Source organism: Artemia franciscana, chromosome 7 (genome assembly GCF_032884065.1).
Source record: "Artemia franciscana chromosome 7, ASM3288406v1, whole genome shotgun sequence".
Lineage (NCBI taxonomy): Eukaryota > Metazoa > Arthropoda > Branchiopoda > Anostraca > Artemiidae > Artemia > Artemia franciscana.
In genome coordinates this window covers 39,579,213-39,597,285 of record NC_088869.1, presented here as the reverse complement: position 1 = coordinate 39,597,285, position 18,073 = coordinate 39,579,213, and the positions used below count along the sequence as shown (strand labels likewise).

General features: G+C 36.9%; 1 protein-coding gene across 1 annotated transcript in view; it reads right to left on the bottom strand.

The window, feature by feature from the left end:
- LOC136029272 (uncharacterized) overlaps positions 1–18,073 on the bottom strand; it is a 46,841-nt gene that overhangs the window by 25,557 nt on the left and 3,211 nt on the right. Inside the window, exons 2-3 of the mRNA XM_065707523.1 lie at positions 10,544–10,675; positions 1,136–1,391 (exon numbers count right to left, since the gene is read on the bottom strand). Coding sequence (XP_065563595.1) covers positions 1,136–1,391; positions 10,544–10,675 — 388 coding nt within the window. The remainder of the gene's footprint in view (positions 1–1,135; positions 1,392–10,543; positions 10,676–18,073) is intronic.

Here is an 18,073-nt window from a genome sequence, read left to right as displayed (position 1 = left end):
TTTTCGATGAAAAAAATCTCCATATGTACAGCTACAGAATTTTTAGAAGTAGAAGGACCAAACTTAAGAAAGAGGAAAGTGAGTGAAAAAAATAAGCAAAAACAGCACAAAACACTTATGAATGTGGAGTTTTCGTTTGAGGGTGTAGCTGTCTTTGGGAATCAAAAGACTATTCAAGTTTGAATTTTTTCTGGCAACACTGACGAAAATGTGACACTGCCCTAAAAACTTTATAATTTTTGAACAACCAAAAGAATGTGTAATGGGAAAAAGCACAGAAGCCCTACCAATAACCCAAGCAAAATAAAATCCTAGATAATCAAGGTTTTTCCTAATAAGAGCTTATGCCAGATTTGCCTCTCACTCCCTTCGACCATATGTCTTGCTTTTTCTACAATTGCTTTTTATAAACTTGATGCCCACAACTACTTGATTCTAATTCAAATTTAATTGATGATTTTAGTTCCATTAATTTTGAATTAAAATCAAGTAGTTGTGGGCACCAAGCTATGGCAAATTGTAGAAAAAGTCAATACAGATTGTCTGAGTGAATGAAAGGCAAATAACCCAACCAAAAGAAAATCCTAGAAAATCATGATTTTTAGGTATAAATAGACCTAAGACGAGTCTAAGGGGAAAAATTGCAGTTATTTTGGTGTCTCGAGCTTTTCTTGAACAGCCATTAGCAGAGAATGCCAAAGATAAATACATGGCGTTTTGCAAAAAGGGCCTATGTCCACTTGAACTAATTTTACAGGGGAGCAAAATGAAAATAAAAACGCATAATGAAGAAATCTATCTCACAAAAATCAGAATTATAGTTTTTTAAATTTTAAAGACTGATTAAATTATCACTGATTCATAAGACTGAGTTAATTACTTAGTCAGAATTCACAGAAAATGTCCGAACTCCTGAATTATTCATTACTGAGAAGGGAATTGTGGTCTCTTTTACGTCTTTTTGAAACAATTTATAACTCGGTCAGAATTAAAGATAAGCCCACTTTGAATGAAAAAATCGATAGATTTACTTAAGTTCGTTCGAATCATATACTTAACTCATTAAAAAAAGAAAAAAACAGCTGACTTAAGCCCTTTTTGCGAAACATCGAATTAAATTCAGCTACCAGTTTACCTTTTTCAAAGGCCAATTCAGCGGCCAGTTGTTCTTTCGCGCTAAGAGATCCCGCAGAAGCATCAGATGCCTCAGCTGGCTCAACTTCATGTAAAATTGTGTTCAGATAAGCAGAACCTTCTTGATAAACAGGCGTTGATAGGATATCTTCGTAATGTCTGACTGCATCCAAAGCTTTTGCTGTTCGTAAGATAGGGCCTTCTTCTTTCGTTGATTCTATCTGCTCAGATGTCATCCATTTTTGATTTGGTTTAAGCTGTAATTTTGAAAGGCAAATGTTAAAACCTGGGAAAAAAGGTATAGATTGGAAAATAAAAATGAGGAAATATCGCGATACAAATATTATAGACAAAACTCAAAAACAGCCCTTATCACTAAATGTATAATCAACATCACCAAATATAGAATAATTTTTTCTATGCTCACAAATAATAATTATTGAAACTAAAATGAAATGTAGAGAACAAGACATGGAAAAATCATCCTTGGCCATGAAATAGCTATACATTAAAAAAAATAATAATAAATAAAAGTCAGATGTAAATTTTACATTTTTTTAACTTTACTTTGGTGATTCTTTTAGAACAAAATATTACACTTCTTATGTTTTATACTACCGCAATGAATTATACTTTATAACGAAAAAACTCACTTTTAAATGCTCATATCGAGACCACGCCTACGTTTATTTCAAAAAATCAACGGCTGCATCATTATTTATACATGATTAAAGAGGGAAAGTAAAAAAGGTATGTAATTTTTTGAAGATTGGGTTTTGAAGGCATGACGCCCCTAAATTGACCAAGTTAAATATGTGTGTTTAAATTGTCAAGATAATTTTAATATTAAAAGAATACAAGGCTACTATAATAGACCTACGGCATAGTATAAGTAACGAATAAAAAAAAAATGAAAATAACACAACGGGCGTAATATTCTAAATAAGACAGTGGATAAAATTGGAAAATACAAGGAAACTTTTAATAATTAAAAAAGGTCCGAATATTTCGACTTAACGTCCGGAAGCCTTTTTCAACGAAAAGAAAAAACTAAACATAATATACATAAATAAAAGGCAAAAACAAAAATATAAATGAAAAAAACACAAATTAAAAAATCCAAAATATCAACGGTTCATCACTTCAAATAATACGGAAAACAAGCAAAATCAGGATAACTATGCCGTTTGGTCCTCAGTCTTATTTAAAATATTATACGCGTTTCACTATAATTTTATTAGTTTAATTTTTTAATAGAAAGTCAGTGGGATCCAAAGATTTAGGTGTCTATACCTTTATGACTATCCGCTATAAACAACAAGAGCCAAGAGCTCATATGGCACTTGTGACGAAGTTGGAACCTAAAATTAGACTCAGTACTAGGGTTATCGATTTCATCGTCCTAGCACGTCAAGAAGCACCGAACTCGCCAAAGCACCAAAAATCCCTCCAAATCCCCAAATAGATCGGATCTGGTCCGCTTATGTCAATCACATATCTATAACTTGTAATTATTCTTGAACTCACCAAAGTACTAGAAATCCCCTGAACTCCACCAAAGAGAGAAAATCCGGCCCAGTTATGTCAATGACGCATCAAGAACTTGTGCTTATTCAAGTTTCATCCCGATCTCTCTGCTCTAAGAGTTTTCCAAAATTTTCAATTTGCAAGATTTCTGTTTTCCCCCTTCACCGCTCGTTTCCCGAATTAAAAATGGAGCATCTGAGGCATGACTTCTTTCTATGTATCAAGTTTCATTAAGATGCGATCGCCCATTCGTAAAATAAACATACCTGAATATCGATGATTTCGCTTCCCTCCAGCCCCTCCCCCCCCCTAGATGGTCGAATCGGGGAAAAAACTGTTATAATATCAATATGTGCAGGTCCTTGACACGCCTACCAATTTTCATCGTCCAGCACATCCAGGATCACCGAACTTGCCAAAGCACAGGAAATCTCCTCCCCCCAACTCTCCCAAAGATAGCAGATCTGGTCCGGTTGTGTCAATTACGTACCTAGGTCTTTTGCGTATTCTTCCCACCAAGTTTCATCCCAATCTCTTCACTCTAAGCGTTTTCCAATATTCCTGGTTTCCCCCTCCAGCTCCCCCCTATGTCACAGATTCCGGTCAGGATTAAAAATAAAAGCTCTGAGACATGAGTCTTTCTAAAAATCAAATTTTATTTGATTTTTAGAAAGACCACCCGTTCACCCGTTCATAAGTTAAAAATATATCATTTTTTAACAATTTTCCAGATACCCCTCCCCCTCTTCCAACTCGCCCAAAGAGAGCGGATCTGGCTTGATTATGTCAATAACGTATCAAGGACATGCGCTTATTCTTTCCAAAAAGTCTCATTCCGACCTCTCCACTCTTAGCGTTTTCCAAGGTTTCCGTTCCCCCCCCCCAATGTTAGTAGATCTTGTCGGGATTTAATTAATGAGATCTCTGAGACATGAGTTCCTTCTAAATATCAGATGTCATTAAGAACTAATCACCCGTTCGAAAGTTAAATATACCTCATTTTTCTGAATTACCCCCCCCCCCCCCCCCCAATTCCCCCAAAGAGAGAAAGTCTGGTCTGATTATGTCCATCATGTATGCAGGACTTGTGCTTATTCTTCCCACCAATTATCATAATGATCTCTCCACTTTAAGGGGTTTACCAATATTTCCGGTTTCCTCCTTCAACTCCCCCAAATGTTACTTGATTCGATTAACATTTAAAATAAGAGCTCGGAGAAATGAGGTCTTTCTAAATATTAAATTTCAGTAAGATCCAATCCCCTTTCGTAAGTTAAAAATACCTCATTTTTTCTAATTGTTGTGAATTACAGAATTATGTTCCCCCCAATCCCCCAAAGAGAGCGGATCCAGTCTAGTTATATCAATCAAGTATCTAAGACTTGTGCTTATTCTTCACACCAAGTTCTATCCCAGTCTCTCCACTCTAAGTTTTTTCCAATATTCCCCCCCAACTCTCCCCAATGACACCGGATCTGGTTGGAATTTAAAGTAAGAGGTCTAAGTTACGAGGTCCTTCTAAATATCAAATTTCATTAAGGTCCGATCACTCGTTTGTAAGTTAAAAAATACCTCATTTTTGCTAAGTTCTCAGAACTAACCCCTCAACACACCACCCCCCCCCCCCCCCAAAGAGAGTGGATCCGTTATGGTATAACGTATTTAGAACTTGTGCTTATTTTTTTCCATCAAGTTTCATCCCGATCTCTTCGCTATGATCGTTGTCCAAGATTTCAGGTTTTCCCTCCAACTCCCTCCAATGTCACCAGATCCGGTTAGGATTCCAAATAACAGCTCTGAGATACGATAGCCTTCTAAATATCAAATTTCATTAAAATCCGATTACCGGTTCGCAAAAAATACCTCATTTTTTCTAATTTTTCTAAATTAACCACACTCCCCCTCCCCCTCCCTAGGTTGTCAAATCAGGGAAACGATTTAATCTGGTCTGGTCCCTGACACACCTGCCAAATTCATCGTCCTAGCTTATCTGAAAGTGTCCAAACTTGCAAAACCGGGACCGACAGAGACAGACCGACATACAGGCAGAAATTGCGATCGCTAAATGTCACTTGGTAAATACCAAGTGCCATAAAAAGCAGCCAAAACCAACAAAATCTCTGCCTAAATAATCGGTTATCGATAGCAATCAGCTAACAACTAATCTTTAGCTCTAAAAACCATGTGACCTTATACAACAGATCTGCTAAGGCAAGTGAGTGTTGACATTCATTCAGTCATTAATAACATTTATTTACAAAGTGCTAAAGTAATTATTTTATTTCCAAAAGAAAGATCTTGGACGTGTGTTTATTTGTTGTTTTTTTTCATAAATAATTTTTATAGTAATATCATTCGAGTCATTCGGATAATCCATTTCCATCTCCCAAACATTTTAGCTAGTGACGCCCCTGGTCAGTACCGGGTCAAGCCTACGAGAAGTGAATACTCATACATAAAACCTAATCACAGCCTGCTATCTCTGTGCATTTCTATCTCAGGACAACAATAGTGACAGCTCAATTACTTTCACAAGGGCTATAGATGCTACTCTTTTCTTCCTTTAATGACTAAGAAGGCTTAACGGCGATTCCATCAGTGAAAGAGGCAGTTCCATGTTACGTCATAGGGAATGTTTTCTAATTATGTAATTGGAGTTGAGGGTGACGCAAGTCTCTCAAGTAATAAGGGATGATTTCTTTGGGTGTTACGTAATAGGGTCTGAGGCGCTACGTAATATGACGTGTTAAGAGTCCATTAGTCAAGTGGGGGAATTTATTGAGACATTTCCTTCAAGATGTTTCAAGACATTTCAAGACTGTTTTAAGACGTTTTTCTTCAAGATATTTTCAAGACGTTCAAGACATTTCAGGACGGTTTTAAGACCTTATTCTTCAAGACGTTTGAAGAAATTTCAACATGTTTTTTAAGATATTTTCTTCAAGTCATGTTTCATAAGGTTTTAAGACATCTCAAAACGCTTTTTATGACATTTTCCTACAAAACATTTTTTAAGACGATTCATGAAAGTTCAATACGTTTTTAAGATGTTTTTCTTCATGATGTTTTTTGTTCTTATGTAATAGGGAATATTTACCAGTGTTAAGGATGACGCATTTACACATTTCATGTTTCTTCAGGCCCATAGGGGATCAGCATTTGGAACTGAGGAGGACACAGAAGTGGGCGTTACGTAATAACGGCGTACACATGGGATGTTAAATAGCGTTTCAGGCAAATGTTTCAGGTATTTTCCTGCAAAAATATTCGTTTACACTAGAATCAATCATTTAAACTTAATGAAATCCCCGTTAGCGTTTCTACTGATGACTTCTAGCGATTGAGGCCAGCATGGCACAACAAACCACCCCCCGATGACACCCTCTGGGGGAACATGATCACAGTTTTTCTCTCAAAAATTAATTTGTAAATTTGAAAAATGACCATTGTTTTTATTTGAACACCGAAAACTTGCCATTTCATTGTTAGATTGTGTTGTTCCATGGTAATTTCCTGCATGTGACACTGAATGGCTGGTACACCGCACCCTCTAGAAAGAATTAATAGCAATATGCCACAAATGCCACAGATGGCATTTATCGGGCATTCTTGTATTTTGTAAGATTCATTTTATGATTTTTTCTATAGGATATATTTTGTATTTTTTTTAGAACCGTTTGTGATTGTTTAGTATGTATTTTCGTTTTGTAAGAATTATTTTTACCTCGCAAGTAGAATGTGATTTCTTAAGATGTATTTTTGTTTTGCAAGTATTATTTTTTGCTTTCCAAGAAGTATGTTTTGTTTTGTAAGAAGTACTTTGTATTTCGTAAGAACAACCCCTAATCTTTTCATGTATTTTTGTTTGTAAGGATTAATTAGGGCGTATTTTTGTTTTGTAAGAATTTTTTTTGTTTTGTAATGAGAATTTGTGATTTCTTAGGATTCATTTTCTAATTTGAAGGAATTATTTTTTGTTTAAAAAGAATCATTTGTATTTTGTAAGAAGAATCTTTAATATTTTTGGATTTATTTTTTGTTTTGTAATAAATTATTTTTGTTTTGTAATAAGTATTTTGTAATAATATTTTTTATTTTTTAGGATGTGCTCCGTATGGTATCATAGAGGTGGCATATTGTGCCACGCTGGCCTCAATTGCTAGGAATCATCTGAAAAAACGCTAACGGGGATTTTGACGGGGTGGTTAAGGGCGCCAGTGGGTCAATAATAGTGTGGAACGGGGGTGTTAATTCTCTTGGTGTATCACAGAGGGCTGGGTTGTGGAAACATGAAGTAATGGATTTAATGCATGATTTTTAACAGTAAAATATCTGAAAAATGTCTTTGGAATGATGAGAGGGTGCTAGAGCGTGTCAGAGGGCCAGAAAAAGGGCCTCAGAAAACATTCCCTATGTCGTGACGTGCACCTGCGTCTTGCCCTGAAGGAATCGCCATTAAATCTTCTTCGTCATTAAAGGAAGAAAAGTGTAGAGCCTGTGAGCCTTGTAGAAGTAATTGGGTCGTCACTACTGACAGTTCCTCTAGAAGTGCCATTAATTTCCCGGCTATATATTTCCCTTTCATATATTCCTTACCCTGCTATAATAAATAAACTCCCAAAAACACAAAAAAAATAAAATAAATAAAAATAGAAATACTCCAGGATATTCTACACCATAGATTCTGCCTAACATTTTCAAATATAGGTAGAACATTCCAAAATCCTTCTTTTCTTTATTATTTTTATCGTTCATTCTTTCTTTTTGACCGCTGAATTTCGCATGTGTGGATAATTTTTTGCTGGGTGGAATTTTTCGAGAGTTTACCTCAGGAGGGGAGAATTCTGAGAAGAATCGCGAAAAATATAGTTTTGACACTTGGAATTTCTAAACTGAGCAATTATCGATGGTCCCATTGAGCAGATCCTGTGACTCTAAATCCGGTTCGAACATGGCTACAAAATAGGCTTATTTTCACTATTCCCTATTTTGACACGTGGATGCGCATGCATGGACATTTCCTGTAACTTATAAACGCCTGGGAAAACAAACATAGAAGGAGACATTAGTGCTACTTGTTCAGAAAAAGCAGTTTTCCTTATTGTTCATGGTGGGGGACAGCAAACCCGCTAACCGATGGAAATTTTAAATGTTACTTCCATTTCAGTCCGTTTCCATTTTGAGGGTCCAATGAATGAATGAGATCTTTGTCACGTTTCAACAGGAGTATCTTAAACTTCGTCTTTATTTTAATCCTAAAAAGTCAGAAATAGTGTTTTTCAACTTGAAAGTTATGCCACCGTACTTGATAGAGCTTGGCAATACCACTGTTAGAACCGTTGACAACCTCGTTTATCTAGGTCTTCTCATTGGTTTCTCACTATGTCACAACCAATCCCTGCTCCTAGAGCATCTCACGTGATGTATATTTGCTTCTTATTCATCGATTGTTGTCCACTAGTAGTTTCCATTACACTTTCCACTTTTAGCTGGGCTATTCAATGCCATACCCCTCACATCTCGCATAATGGTTAATTTTCGAAGCTGTTTGTTAAAACTGATAGTCCGAAAGTCTGGTTAATTTTTTCCGGTTCGCTGGACGGAATTGCTTCGGTTGCCGCCCTGACATCAGAATTCTCTACTGATCAAGAAATGTGAACTCGCTAACCTTTATTTTGCAATTGCTAAATTGATTGTCAATCATTACCAAAAACTCAATTCTTCAGTTTGATTGTTATCGTGCACTAGCAAACGTTTAGGATATTTTGATCGGTATCGTCCTGTAATTCAAATAGGGTTCAGAATTTTTGGATGTCGAGGCAAGACCATATATAGTGCAGTAATATTTTAATTTGTTTCTAATTCACGTTTTATTTTTATCGCTATATGTCGCTGTTATAGCCAAAGATAGCGCAATAATTGGTTTTTTATCCGTGTGTTATAGTTTTCCGTTTTATTATTTTTCTTTTTCCTCTATTCTGTCTTTTTATGTGAATGATGGATGTTAAATAAAGAAATAAACAAAAGCTAAGGGCTCATAGGGCACTTGTGACGAGGTCGGAAGAGCCAAGTGCTCATTTGGCATGAGCTCTAGCAAAATTTTAAGAATCAAAAGATTACTTTAAAAGTAAAATCAGAGGCTTAATGCCGGTCGGGATTAAAAATAAGAGCTCAGAGTCACAGGGTCCTTCTAAATGTCAAAATCCATTAAGATCCAATCACCTACTCGTAAGTTAAAATACCTCAATTTTTCTAATTTTTCCTCTTCCTTTAGCCCCCACCCCCAAATGGTTGATTCAGGGAAAACGACTTTATCAAGTCAACTTGTGCAGCTCCCTGACACCTACCAATTTTCATCGTCCTAGCACGTCCAGAAGCACCAAACTTGCCAAAACATTGGATCCCACCCCCTAGCTCCCCCAAAGAGAGCGGATCCAGTCCGATTACGCCAATCACGAATATACGAAATTTATAAGTGTTTTCCAAGATTTCTGGTTTCGCCCTCCAACTCCCCCCAATCTCAACAGATCTGGTCGGAATTTGGAATAAGAGCTCTGAGACATGAGTTCCTTTTAAATATCAAATTTCACTTAGATATGGTCACCCGTTCTTAAGTTAAAAATACCTCAATTTTTCTAATTTTTCTAAATTAACAATCCGCAGCTCCCCCAGAGAGAATGGATCCGTTCCAATTATGTCAATCACGTATATATAACTTGTGATTATTCTTCCCATCTGTTTAATCCTAGTCTTTCCACTCTAAGCGTTTTCTAAGATTTCCAGTTTCCCCCTCCAACTCTATCAATGTCACTGGATCTGGTCAGAATTTAAAATGAGCTCTAAAGCACAAGATCCTTCTAAATATCAAATTTAATTAAGATCTGATCATCCGTTGGCAAATTACAAATACCTCATTTTTTCTAATTTTTCTGAACTACTCCCCCCCCACTCCACCATAGAGAGCGGATACGGTCTGGTTATGTCAGTCACTTATCTTGGAATTGTGCTGATTCTTCCCACAAAGGTTCATCCTGATCTCTCCGCTTTAAGCATTTTCCAAGAATTCCATTCCCCCCCCCCAATGACAGTGAATCCGATCGGTATTCAAAATAAGAGATCTAAGTTACAAGGTCCTTCTAAATATGAGATTTAATAAAGATCCGATCATTTCATCGTAAGTTAAAAATACCTCATTTTTTCATGTTTTAGAATTAACCCTACCTCCAACTCCCCCAAAGAGAGCGGATGCGTTCTGGTTATGCCAATCACGTATCGACAACTTGTGCTTATTTTTCCCACCAAGTTTCATCCCGATCCCTCCACTCTAAGTGTTTTCCAAGATTTTAAATTTCCCCACCCCAACTCCCCACAATGTCACCTGATCCGGTCGTAATTTCAAATAAGAGCTCGGAGACACGATATCCTTCCCAACATAAAATTTGATTCAGATCCGATCACCTGTTCGTAAGTGAAAAGTACCGCCTTTTTTCTAATTTTCCGATTTAACCGTCCCCCACTCCCCCCCCCCAGATGGTCAAATCGGGGAAACGAAAATTTATAACTTAATCTGGTCTGGTTCCTGACGCCCCTACGAAATTTTACCGTCCTAGCTTACCTGGGAGTGCTTAAAGTAGCAAAACCAGGACAGACAGACCGACAGACCAACAGAATTAACGCTCGCTATGTCACTTGGTTAATACCAAGTGCCATAATAAAAATCTATAAATATTAATAAAATCTATATAATAAATTTCAGCTATTGTGAGCTGTGATTAGCTCATCACTAGGTTGTAGGTAGTGCCGTAACCATGACAAGATGAATAATTAAAATGGATCTGGCTTACCTTACGTCCTATAACTACTTAGTGCGAAGCTTATTTACCTTACAGGCACCTTTAACTTCGCTAGCAATATCAACAGCAAAGAAGGCGTGAGAGATGAACTGGTTAAAATTTGGACTCCAGAGTCGATTTAGACGAATCAATTTATTCACCTCAACTGGTCTTGGAAATATCTAAAAGAAGGAATCATATAAATAGTGGTAACTGTTGTTTTGACAGCAGCACACTAAGAACACTAAGAACAATTAGGGGATGGGGGCTATTTTCCCAACATTTTTGACCCCTTTAGATAGTGAAAAATACATATTTTACTGAAAATTGACTTTCTTTGGTTTTTCCTTGAAGAGATTGAATGAAATCGTCCCTCCTCCTAGATTTCGAAAAACCACATTTTGCCTCACCCCTTAATTACAGTAAACTGACGCCACTGACCAAAAAGGACGTAATCTTAGATTTGAAATTTAACTGAAGCTCATTTACATATTGGCACAAATACTTTTGGTTAAACTATGGCTCGCATCCTTAATCGATGGTACGCTTAACCTTTGAAGATACAGAAACAAAATTGTAGGAGTAAAAAACGTGATTTTCTTTCTAGAAATCAATGCATTACCAAGCTGACACAATCAATATGATCGTCCCCTACTCTGCTCTATTCAGTAATTCACACTTCAATCCCTATTAGTTCGATTTGTTTTTCTTTTTTTTGAGTACTAATGATAATCATAATGGATTTGTGTAATTGGTTACGTGAAAAGTTATACAATCGTATATATCTCCAAAACTTGGCACCCCCCCCCCCGAATACGATCCTGCGTTTTAATTTTTTATTACTGTACGCAGATTTAATTATCAAGGGCATTATATGCCGTAATATTCTCATTTTCTGATAATTTCACAATTATTTCAAAACTGCTCAAAATTTTCAAAATTACTTTTATTTATGACAAAATTATGAATTTTTTAGGGCAATACCACTTTATTCGCCAGTTTTACCATGTTGAGCTGTGAAAATTAATAAACAAAGCTAATTAGTTAAATTGGACAATGTTTTTTGTCTGTAAGTGGTCCAAAATTGTTGAGACTTCCGAAAATCTAAGATAATTAAACCTTTCAGGAATAAATAGAAATATATATTTTAAATTGTCAATCCAATTTCATTTCTGATCTTCAATAACCTTGGTTATCATGATTTCTTTGTTGTTGTTTTTTTAGTAGACATAAAAACACAGCTCAAAATAAATATTGTTTTCAGTAAAGCCTAAATGGTGTTCTGGTCTTTAAAAGGGATAGGGGGTCTTAGTCTTCCCCCTGTTTGTGATACTTTCTGTTCGCTTTAATTTGAACATGGTTATTTATTGCTATTTCTATTTGTGTCATGTTTTATTTATTTATGTAGTGATTTATGGTTTTACCCCTTAATTGTGTTTTGACTATTTCTCAGATCGTCTCATTTAACGTAGCTCTTTACTTTTCTTTGTAGAGCTTCTTTTGTAGAGATACTGGTTTTTAAATTAATCACATAAGAAGTCCCAAGGGGTATTTTAGCATTTTTATATTTGAGGAGTTCGAGATAAAAATTCGATTGTGTACGATTTGAAATATATAGATGCTTAAAAAAAATATGAAGGACGTTAAAAAAAAATTAAGTGTATATTTGATTATTTACTGAAATTCTTGTCAGTATAATTGTAATTTTTCTGCCATGATGCTGCAAATAATTTTGAAATTCTCATGAGAAAGTTTACTTTCTATTTATTTTTGCTTCTTGGACTTTATGAATTGACCATTGAAAGAATCATATCATTATGAAGAATACAAGGAAGAAAATTCTCGAAATTTAGGGGCGCAGTGGCATCCCACAGCCCTCAGATTGCAGGTCTGGGTATGATCTCAAAACCATTGACTAATTCATGCACACCTTGACGGGATGGGGGAATTTGAACCCTAACTGTGAAGACTTTTCTTGGTTACACATTTCAATGCTCCTACGACACTCCAGCGCCCTTCTAGGAAACAAAAAAAAGAACAAAATAGACATGAGTGTTTTTAGCTCTTTTTTGAAATTCCTAAATGTGTTTTTATATTTATTTTTAATGTTAGGATACACATAAATAGTATTGGTTATTACTTCTGAGTAAGCTATGAATTTGAGTGAAAATCTTTATCTCTACGCGTTAGCTTTTCAAAACGCGTTTTTCATCTTATTTTCAATTACTATGGGAACTGGGAAGAAAAAATGCAAGCAGGGTTTTTTAAACATCCCGTTAAGGATTTTTAGTCATGGTGATTTTAATGGTACACTCTTTATGCTCCTAACCACTCCGGGTATGACTAATTATCCACTCCAGAAATGGCACAAAGAGTCTTGGTACCCCTATAATACTGCAAAAATACAAACTTAAAAAATACCGTGTTTCGTCAGCATTTCAAGCTCTTTTTCAAAAGTTTCGAAAAGTTGATTTTAAAGTCAAAATCTACAGTGAATTTAAACATAAATGACAGGGGTATTCCAAAATCAAACTTAAAAGAATTTCTTATTTCATTAGGCCGTTCTAGTTTTAAAACTTATTTTTTATTTTCCACTTAACAAGGGGACTGGGAGGGAGATATACAAGAAGCGCAGTTCTATACCACCAGTTAAGGATTTTTTACCACGGAGATTACACTGGTCTTCCCAGGATTTCAACACCAGAAATGCACCAAGAAGGGCCATCTACTTTTTTTTCGAAGATGGGATTAAAAGCTTTAAAATGAGTCTTTAAACATCTCTCTGTTATGTTATAGTAGCTTACAGGTCTTGCTATTCAGTAGAGGACTAATGAATAAAACATTGTTTGTGCCATATGACACTTTACAATGGCGTTATCAAGACCAATTTACAAAAAAAAAACTTGAATTATGATAAAGATCTCTGAAATGAGACATTAATCAGCTTTTTCGGATGTTGCAGTAGGCTGCTAGCTCTGCTACTCAGCAGACGATTTCTGAGACTTACTAAGAGGACTGGGACGGAGAGGGTATAGCTGGGGGGATTGTATACCTCCAATTACAGCTTTTTATCGAAGACAAAGAGCTTTGAAATGAGCCTTTAAACGTCTTTTTATTATGTTGTAGTAGCCTGCAAGTCTTGCTAGGCACTAGAAACTTTACGATGTCGTTACCAAAACAAATTGACAAAAAACAACAACAAGTAGATAATGATCAAGATCTTTGAAATGAAACATTAACCAGCTTTCTCGGATGTTGTAGCAGGCTGCTAGCTCTGCTACTTAGCAGACGATTTCTGAGACTTACTAAGAGGATTGGGACAGGAGAGGGTATAGCCGGGGGATTGTATACCTCCAGTTTCAGCTTCTTTTTTTACCGAAGATAAGACTAAGAGCTTTGAAATGAGCCTTTGAATGTCTTTCTATTAGTATATAAGTTATATAGTATTTTCTATATAGTATCCTGCAAGTCTTGCTAGCCAGCAGACGATTAATGAGTAAAACACATTTTTGGATCTCATGGCACTTTACGATGTCGTTACCAAGATTGAATTTACAAAAAGCACGTCGATTATGATCAATATCTGTGAAATGAGACATAAACCATCTGTCTCTGATGTTGCAGAAACCTGCTAGTTCTGCTACTCAGCAGACTATTTTTAACACTTATTAAGGGGCTGGAAGGAGGAGAATATAAGGGGGCTTGTAGACCCCCGGCTAAAGACTTTCGACAACGGAAATTATAAAGTAACTCTTTAGGTTTTTCGCCTTTTTCACTCAAAAAATAGTACCAAAATATCGTTTTTGGTGTCAAATGGCACTTTTAGATGGCGAGAATGGCACTTGAGATGGCACTTTCAGATGGCACTTTAGATTATTTTAGATTTATTTTAGATTATTTTAGATGGCACTTTAGATTATTGAGACGAGTCTATACAACATTATACTTCATCTTATTGCTAACGTTCTACATCTGAGATATTACTTGTTTTTGCTTAGATTATCGTTTTTCGCTTTGAGAAAGTACTACGATTTCACAACTATTTGATCTTGGCAAAAAATTTAACGTTTCTGCCAAATAGAAAACTGAAGAGAGAAGTTTGATGACAATCTCATCGAAGTTTATAGTGCACTGATCAGAGTAGAATGAAGAAAGGCGCTTGCTAAAATAATGGCCTACGAAGAAAAATCAGAGTCCTCGGGTTTGTATTAGATCTTTTACTGCCAAAAGACTTGAGATTGTAGCACACTTTTTTAGATTTGCTAGAAAAGAGAGGGGCTATTAGAGGCTTTTCAAAAAGCTATTAAATTTTTATATACGATGTGCTGCAGCAGGCAAGCCTCGGTAGAAAACAAGAGCTAAGAGCTCATATGGCACTTGTGACGAGGCAAGAAGAACCAAGAGCTTATACGGTATAAGCTCTAGCAAAATTCCAAGAAGCAATAGATTGATTTAAAAGGAAAATCAGGCTTAATGCCGGTCGGGATTTAAAATAAAAGCTCTGAGTCACGAGATCCTTTTAAATATCTAAATTCATTAAGATCCGATTACCCACTCATAAGTTATAAATACCTCATTTTTTCTAATTTTTCCTCTCCCTTCAGCCCCCAGATGGTCTAATAGGAAAAAATGACTTTATCCAATCAATTTGTGCAACTCCCTGACACGCCTACCAATGTTCATCGTCCTAGCACGTCCAGAAGCACCAAATTCTCCAAAGCACTGAACCCCACCCCCCTAGCTCCCCTAAAGAGAGCGGATCAAGTACGGTTAGGTCAATCACGTATCTACTACATTTGCTTATTCTACCCACCAAGTTTCATCCCGACTTCTCAACTCTAAGCGTTTATCAAGATTTCGGTTTCCCCCTCCAAATCCCCCCAATATCAACAGATCTGGTCTGGATTAGAAATAAGAGCTCTGAAACATGAGTCCCTGCTAAATATCAAATTTCATTAGGATCCGGTCATCCGTTCTTAAGTTAAAAATACCTCAATTTTTCTAATTTTTCAAAATCAACACCCCCCCCCCCCAGCTCCTCCAAAGAGAACAGATCCGTTCCAATTATGTCAATCACGTATCTATAACTTGTGTTTATTCTTTCCATCAAGTTTCATCCCAATCTCTCCATTCTAAGCGTTTTCCAAGATTTCTGTTTTCCCCCTTTAATCCCTTATGTCCCCGGATCCGATTTGAATTGAAAATGATGCATCTAAAACATAAGATCCTTCTATATATCAAGTTTCATGAAATCCAATCACCCTTTCGTGAGATGAAGATACCTCAATTTTCACGTTTTCAAAGAATTCCTGTTTTCCCCTCCAACTCCCCACAATGTCACCGGATCTGGTTTAAATATCAAATTTCATTAAGTTTTGATCACCCGTTCGTAAGTTACAAATACCTCATTTTTTCTAATTTTTCTGAATTACTCCCCCCCCCCCCCAACTCCAACAAAGAGAGCAGATCTGGTCCGGTTATATGAGTCACGTATCTTGGACATATTTTTATTCTTCCCACCAAGTTTCATCCTGATCTCTCTGCTTTAAGTGTTTTCCAAGATTTCTGGTCTCCCAACTCCCCCTCCCAATGACGCTGGATCCAGTCTGGATTTAAAATAAGAGATATGAGTTACGAGATCTTTCTAAATATGTAATTTCGTTAAGATCTGATCACTCCTTCGTAAGTTAAAAATACCTAAAATTTTCTAATTTTCACAATTAACCCTCCCCCCCCAACTCCGCCAAGTAGAGCGGATCCGTTCCGGTTATGTCAATCACGTATCTAGAACTTCTGCTTATTTTTCCCACCAAGTTTCATCCCGATCCCTCCACTCTAAGAATTTTCCACGATTTTAAGTCCTATCAACTTCCCCAATGTCACAGGATCCGTAGTGGATCCAGTCCGGTTATGTCACTCACGTATCTTGGACTGGTTTTTATTCTTCCCACCAAGTTTCATCCTGATCTCTCCGCCTTAAGTGTTTTCCAAGATTTCCACCCCCAACCCCCCTAACGACGCTGGATCCGGTCGGGATTTAAAATTAGAGATCTGAGTTACGGGGTCCTTCTAAATATGAAATTTCATTGAGACCCGGTCGCTCCTTCTTAAGTAAAAATACCTCATTTTTCTAATTTTTCAGAAGTAACCCTCCAGCCACTATATCCTTCTAAATATCAAATTTCATTAAGATCCGATCACCTGTTCGTAAGTTACAAATACCTTATTTTTTTAAATTTTTCTGAATTACCCCCCCCCCCCAACTCCACCAAAGAGAGCAGATCTGGTCCGGTTATGTGAGTCACGTATCTTGGACATGTTTTTATTCTTCCCACCAAGTTTCATTCTGATCTCTCTGCTTTAAGTGTTTTCCAAGATTTCTGGTCCCCCGACTCCCCCCTCCCAATGACGCTGGATCCGGTCTGGATTCAAAGTAAGAGATATGAGTTACGAGATCCTTCTAAATATGACATTTCGTTAAGATCTGATCACTCCTTCGTAAGTTAAAAATACCTGAAATTTTCTAATTTTCACAATTAACCCCCCCCCCCCCCAACTCTGCCAAGTAGAGCGGATCCGTTCCAGTTATGTCAATCACGTATCTAGGACTTCTGCTTATTTTTCCCACCAAGTTTCATCCCGATCCCTCCACTCTAAGCATTTTCCACGATTTTAGGTCCTCCCCCCAACTTCCCCAATGTCACAGGATCCGGAGCGGATCCGGTCCGGTTATGTCAGTCACGTATCTTGGACTGTTTTTTATCCTTCCATCAAGTTTCATCCTGATCTCTCCGCTTTAAGTGTTTTCCAAGATTTCGGCCCCCCCCCAACTCCCCCCTAACGGCGCTGGATCCGGTCGGGATTTAAAATAAGAGATCTGAGTTGCGGTGTCCTTCTAAATATGAAATTTCACGAAATTTTTCTAATTTTTCAGAAGTAACCCTCCCCTTAACTCCCCCAAATAGAGCGGATCCGTTCTGGTTATGTCAATCACGTATCTAAGACTTTTGCTTATTTTCCCACCAAGTTTCATCCAAATCCCTCCACTCTAAGCGTTTTCCAGGATTTTAGGTCCCCCCCCCAACTCCCCCCAATGTCACCAGATCCGGTCGGGATTTAAAATAAGAGCTCTGAGCCACCACATCCTTCTAAATATCAAATTTCATTTAAGATCCGATCACCCGTTCGTAAATTAAAAATACCACATTTTTTCTATTTTTTCCAATTTAACTGCCCCCCCCCCCCAGATGGTCGAATCGGAAAAAGAACAATTTATAATTTAATCTGGTCTGGTTCCTGATATGCCTGCCAAATTTCATCGTCCTAGCTTACCTGGAAGTGCCTAAATTAGCAAAACCAGGACCGACAGATTAACAGACTGACAGAATTTGCGATTGCTATATGTCACTTGGTAGATACCAAGTGCCATAAAAAGGAGAGATCAATTTTCCTTGTTGTTCAAGATGAGGAGTAGGGGCATTGTTTCGGGGGGAAAGGGGGCAGTTTCCCCCCCAATAATTTGGAGAAAAAAGTTATTAAACAACCCATGCCGGTTGACTATCAGGATAGGAACCCCTTTT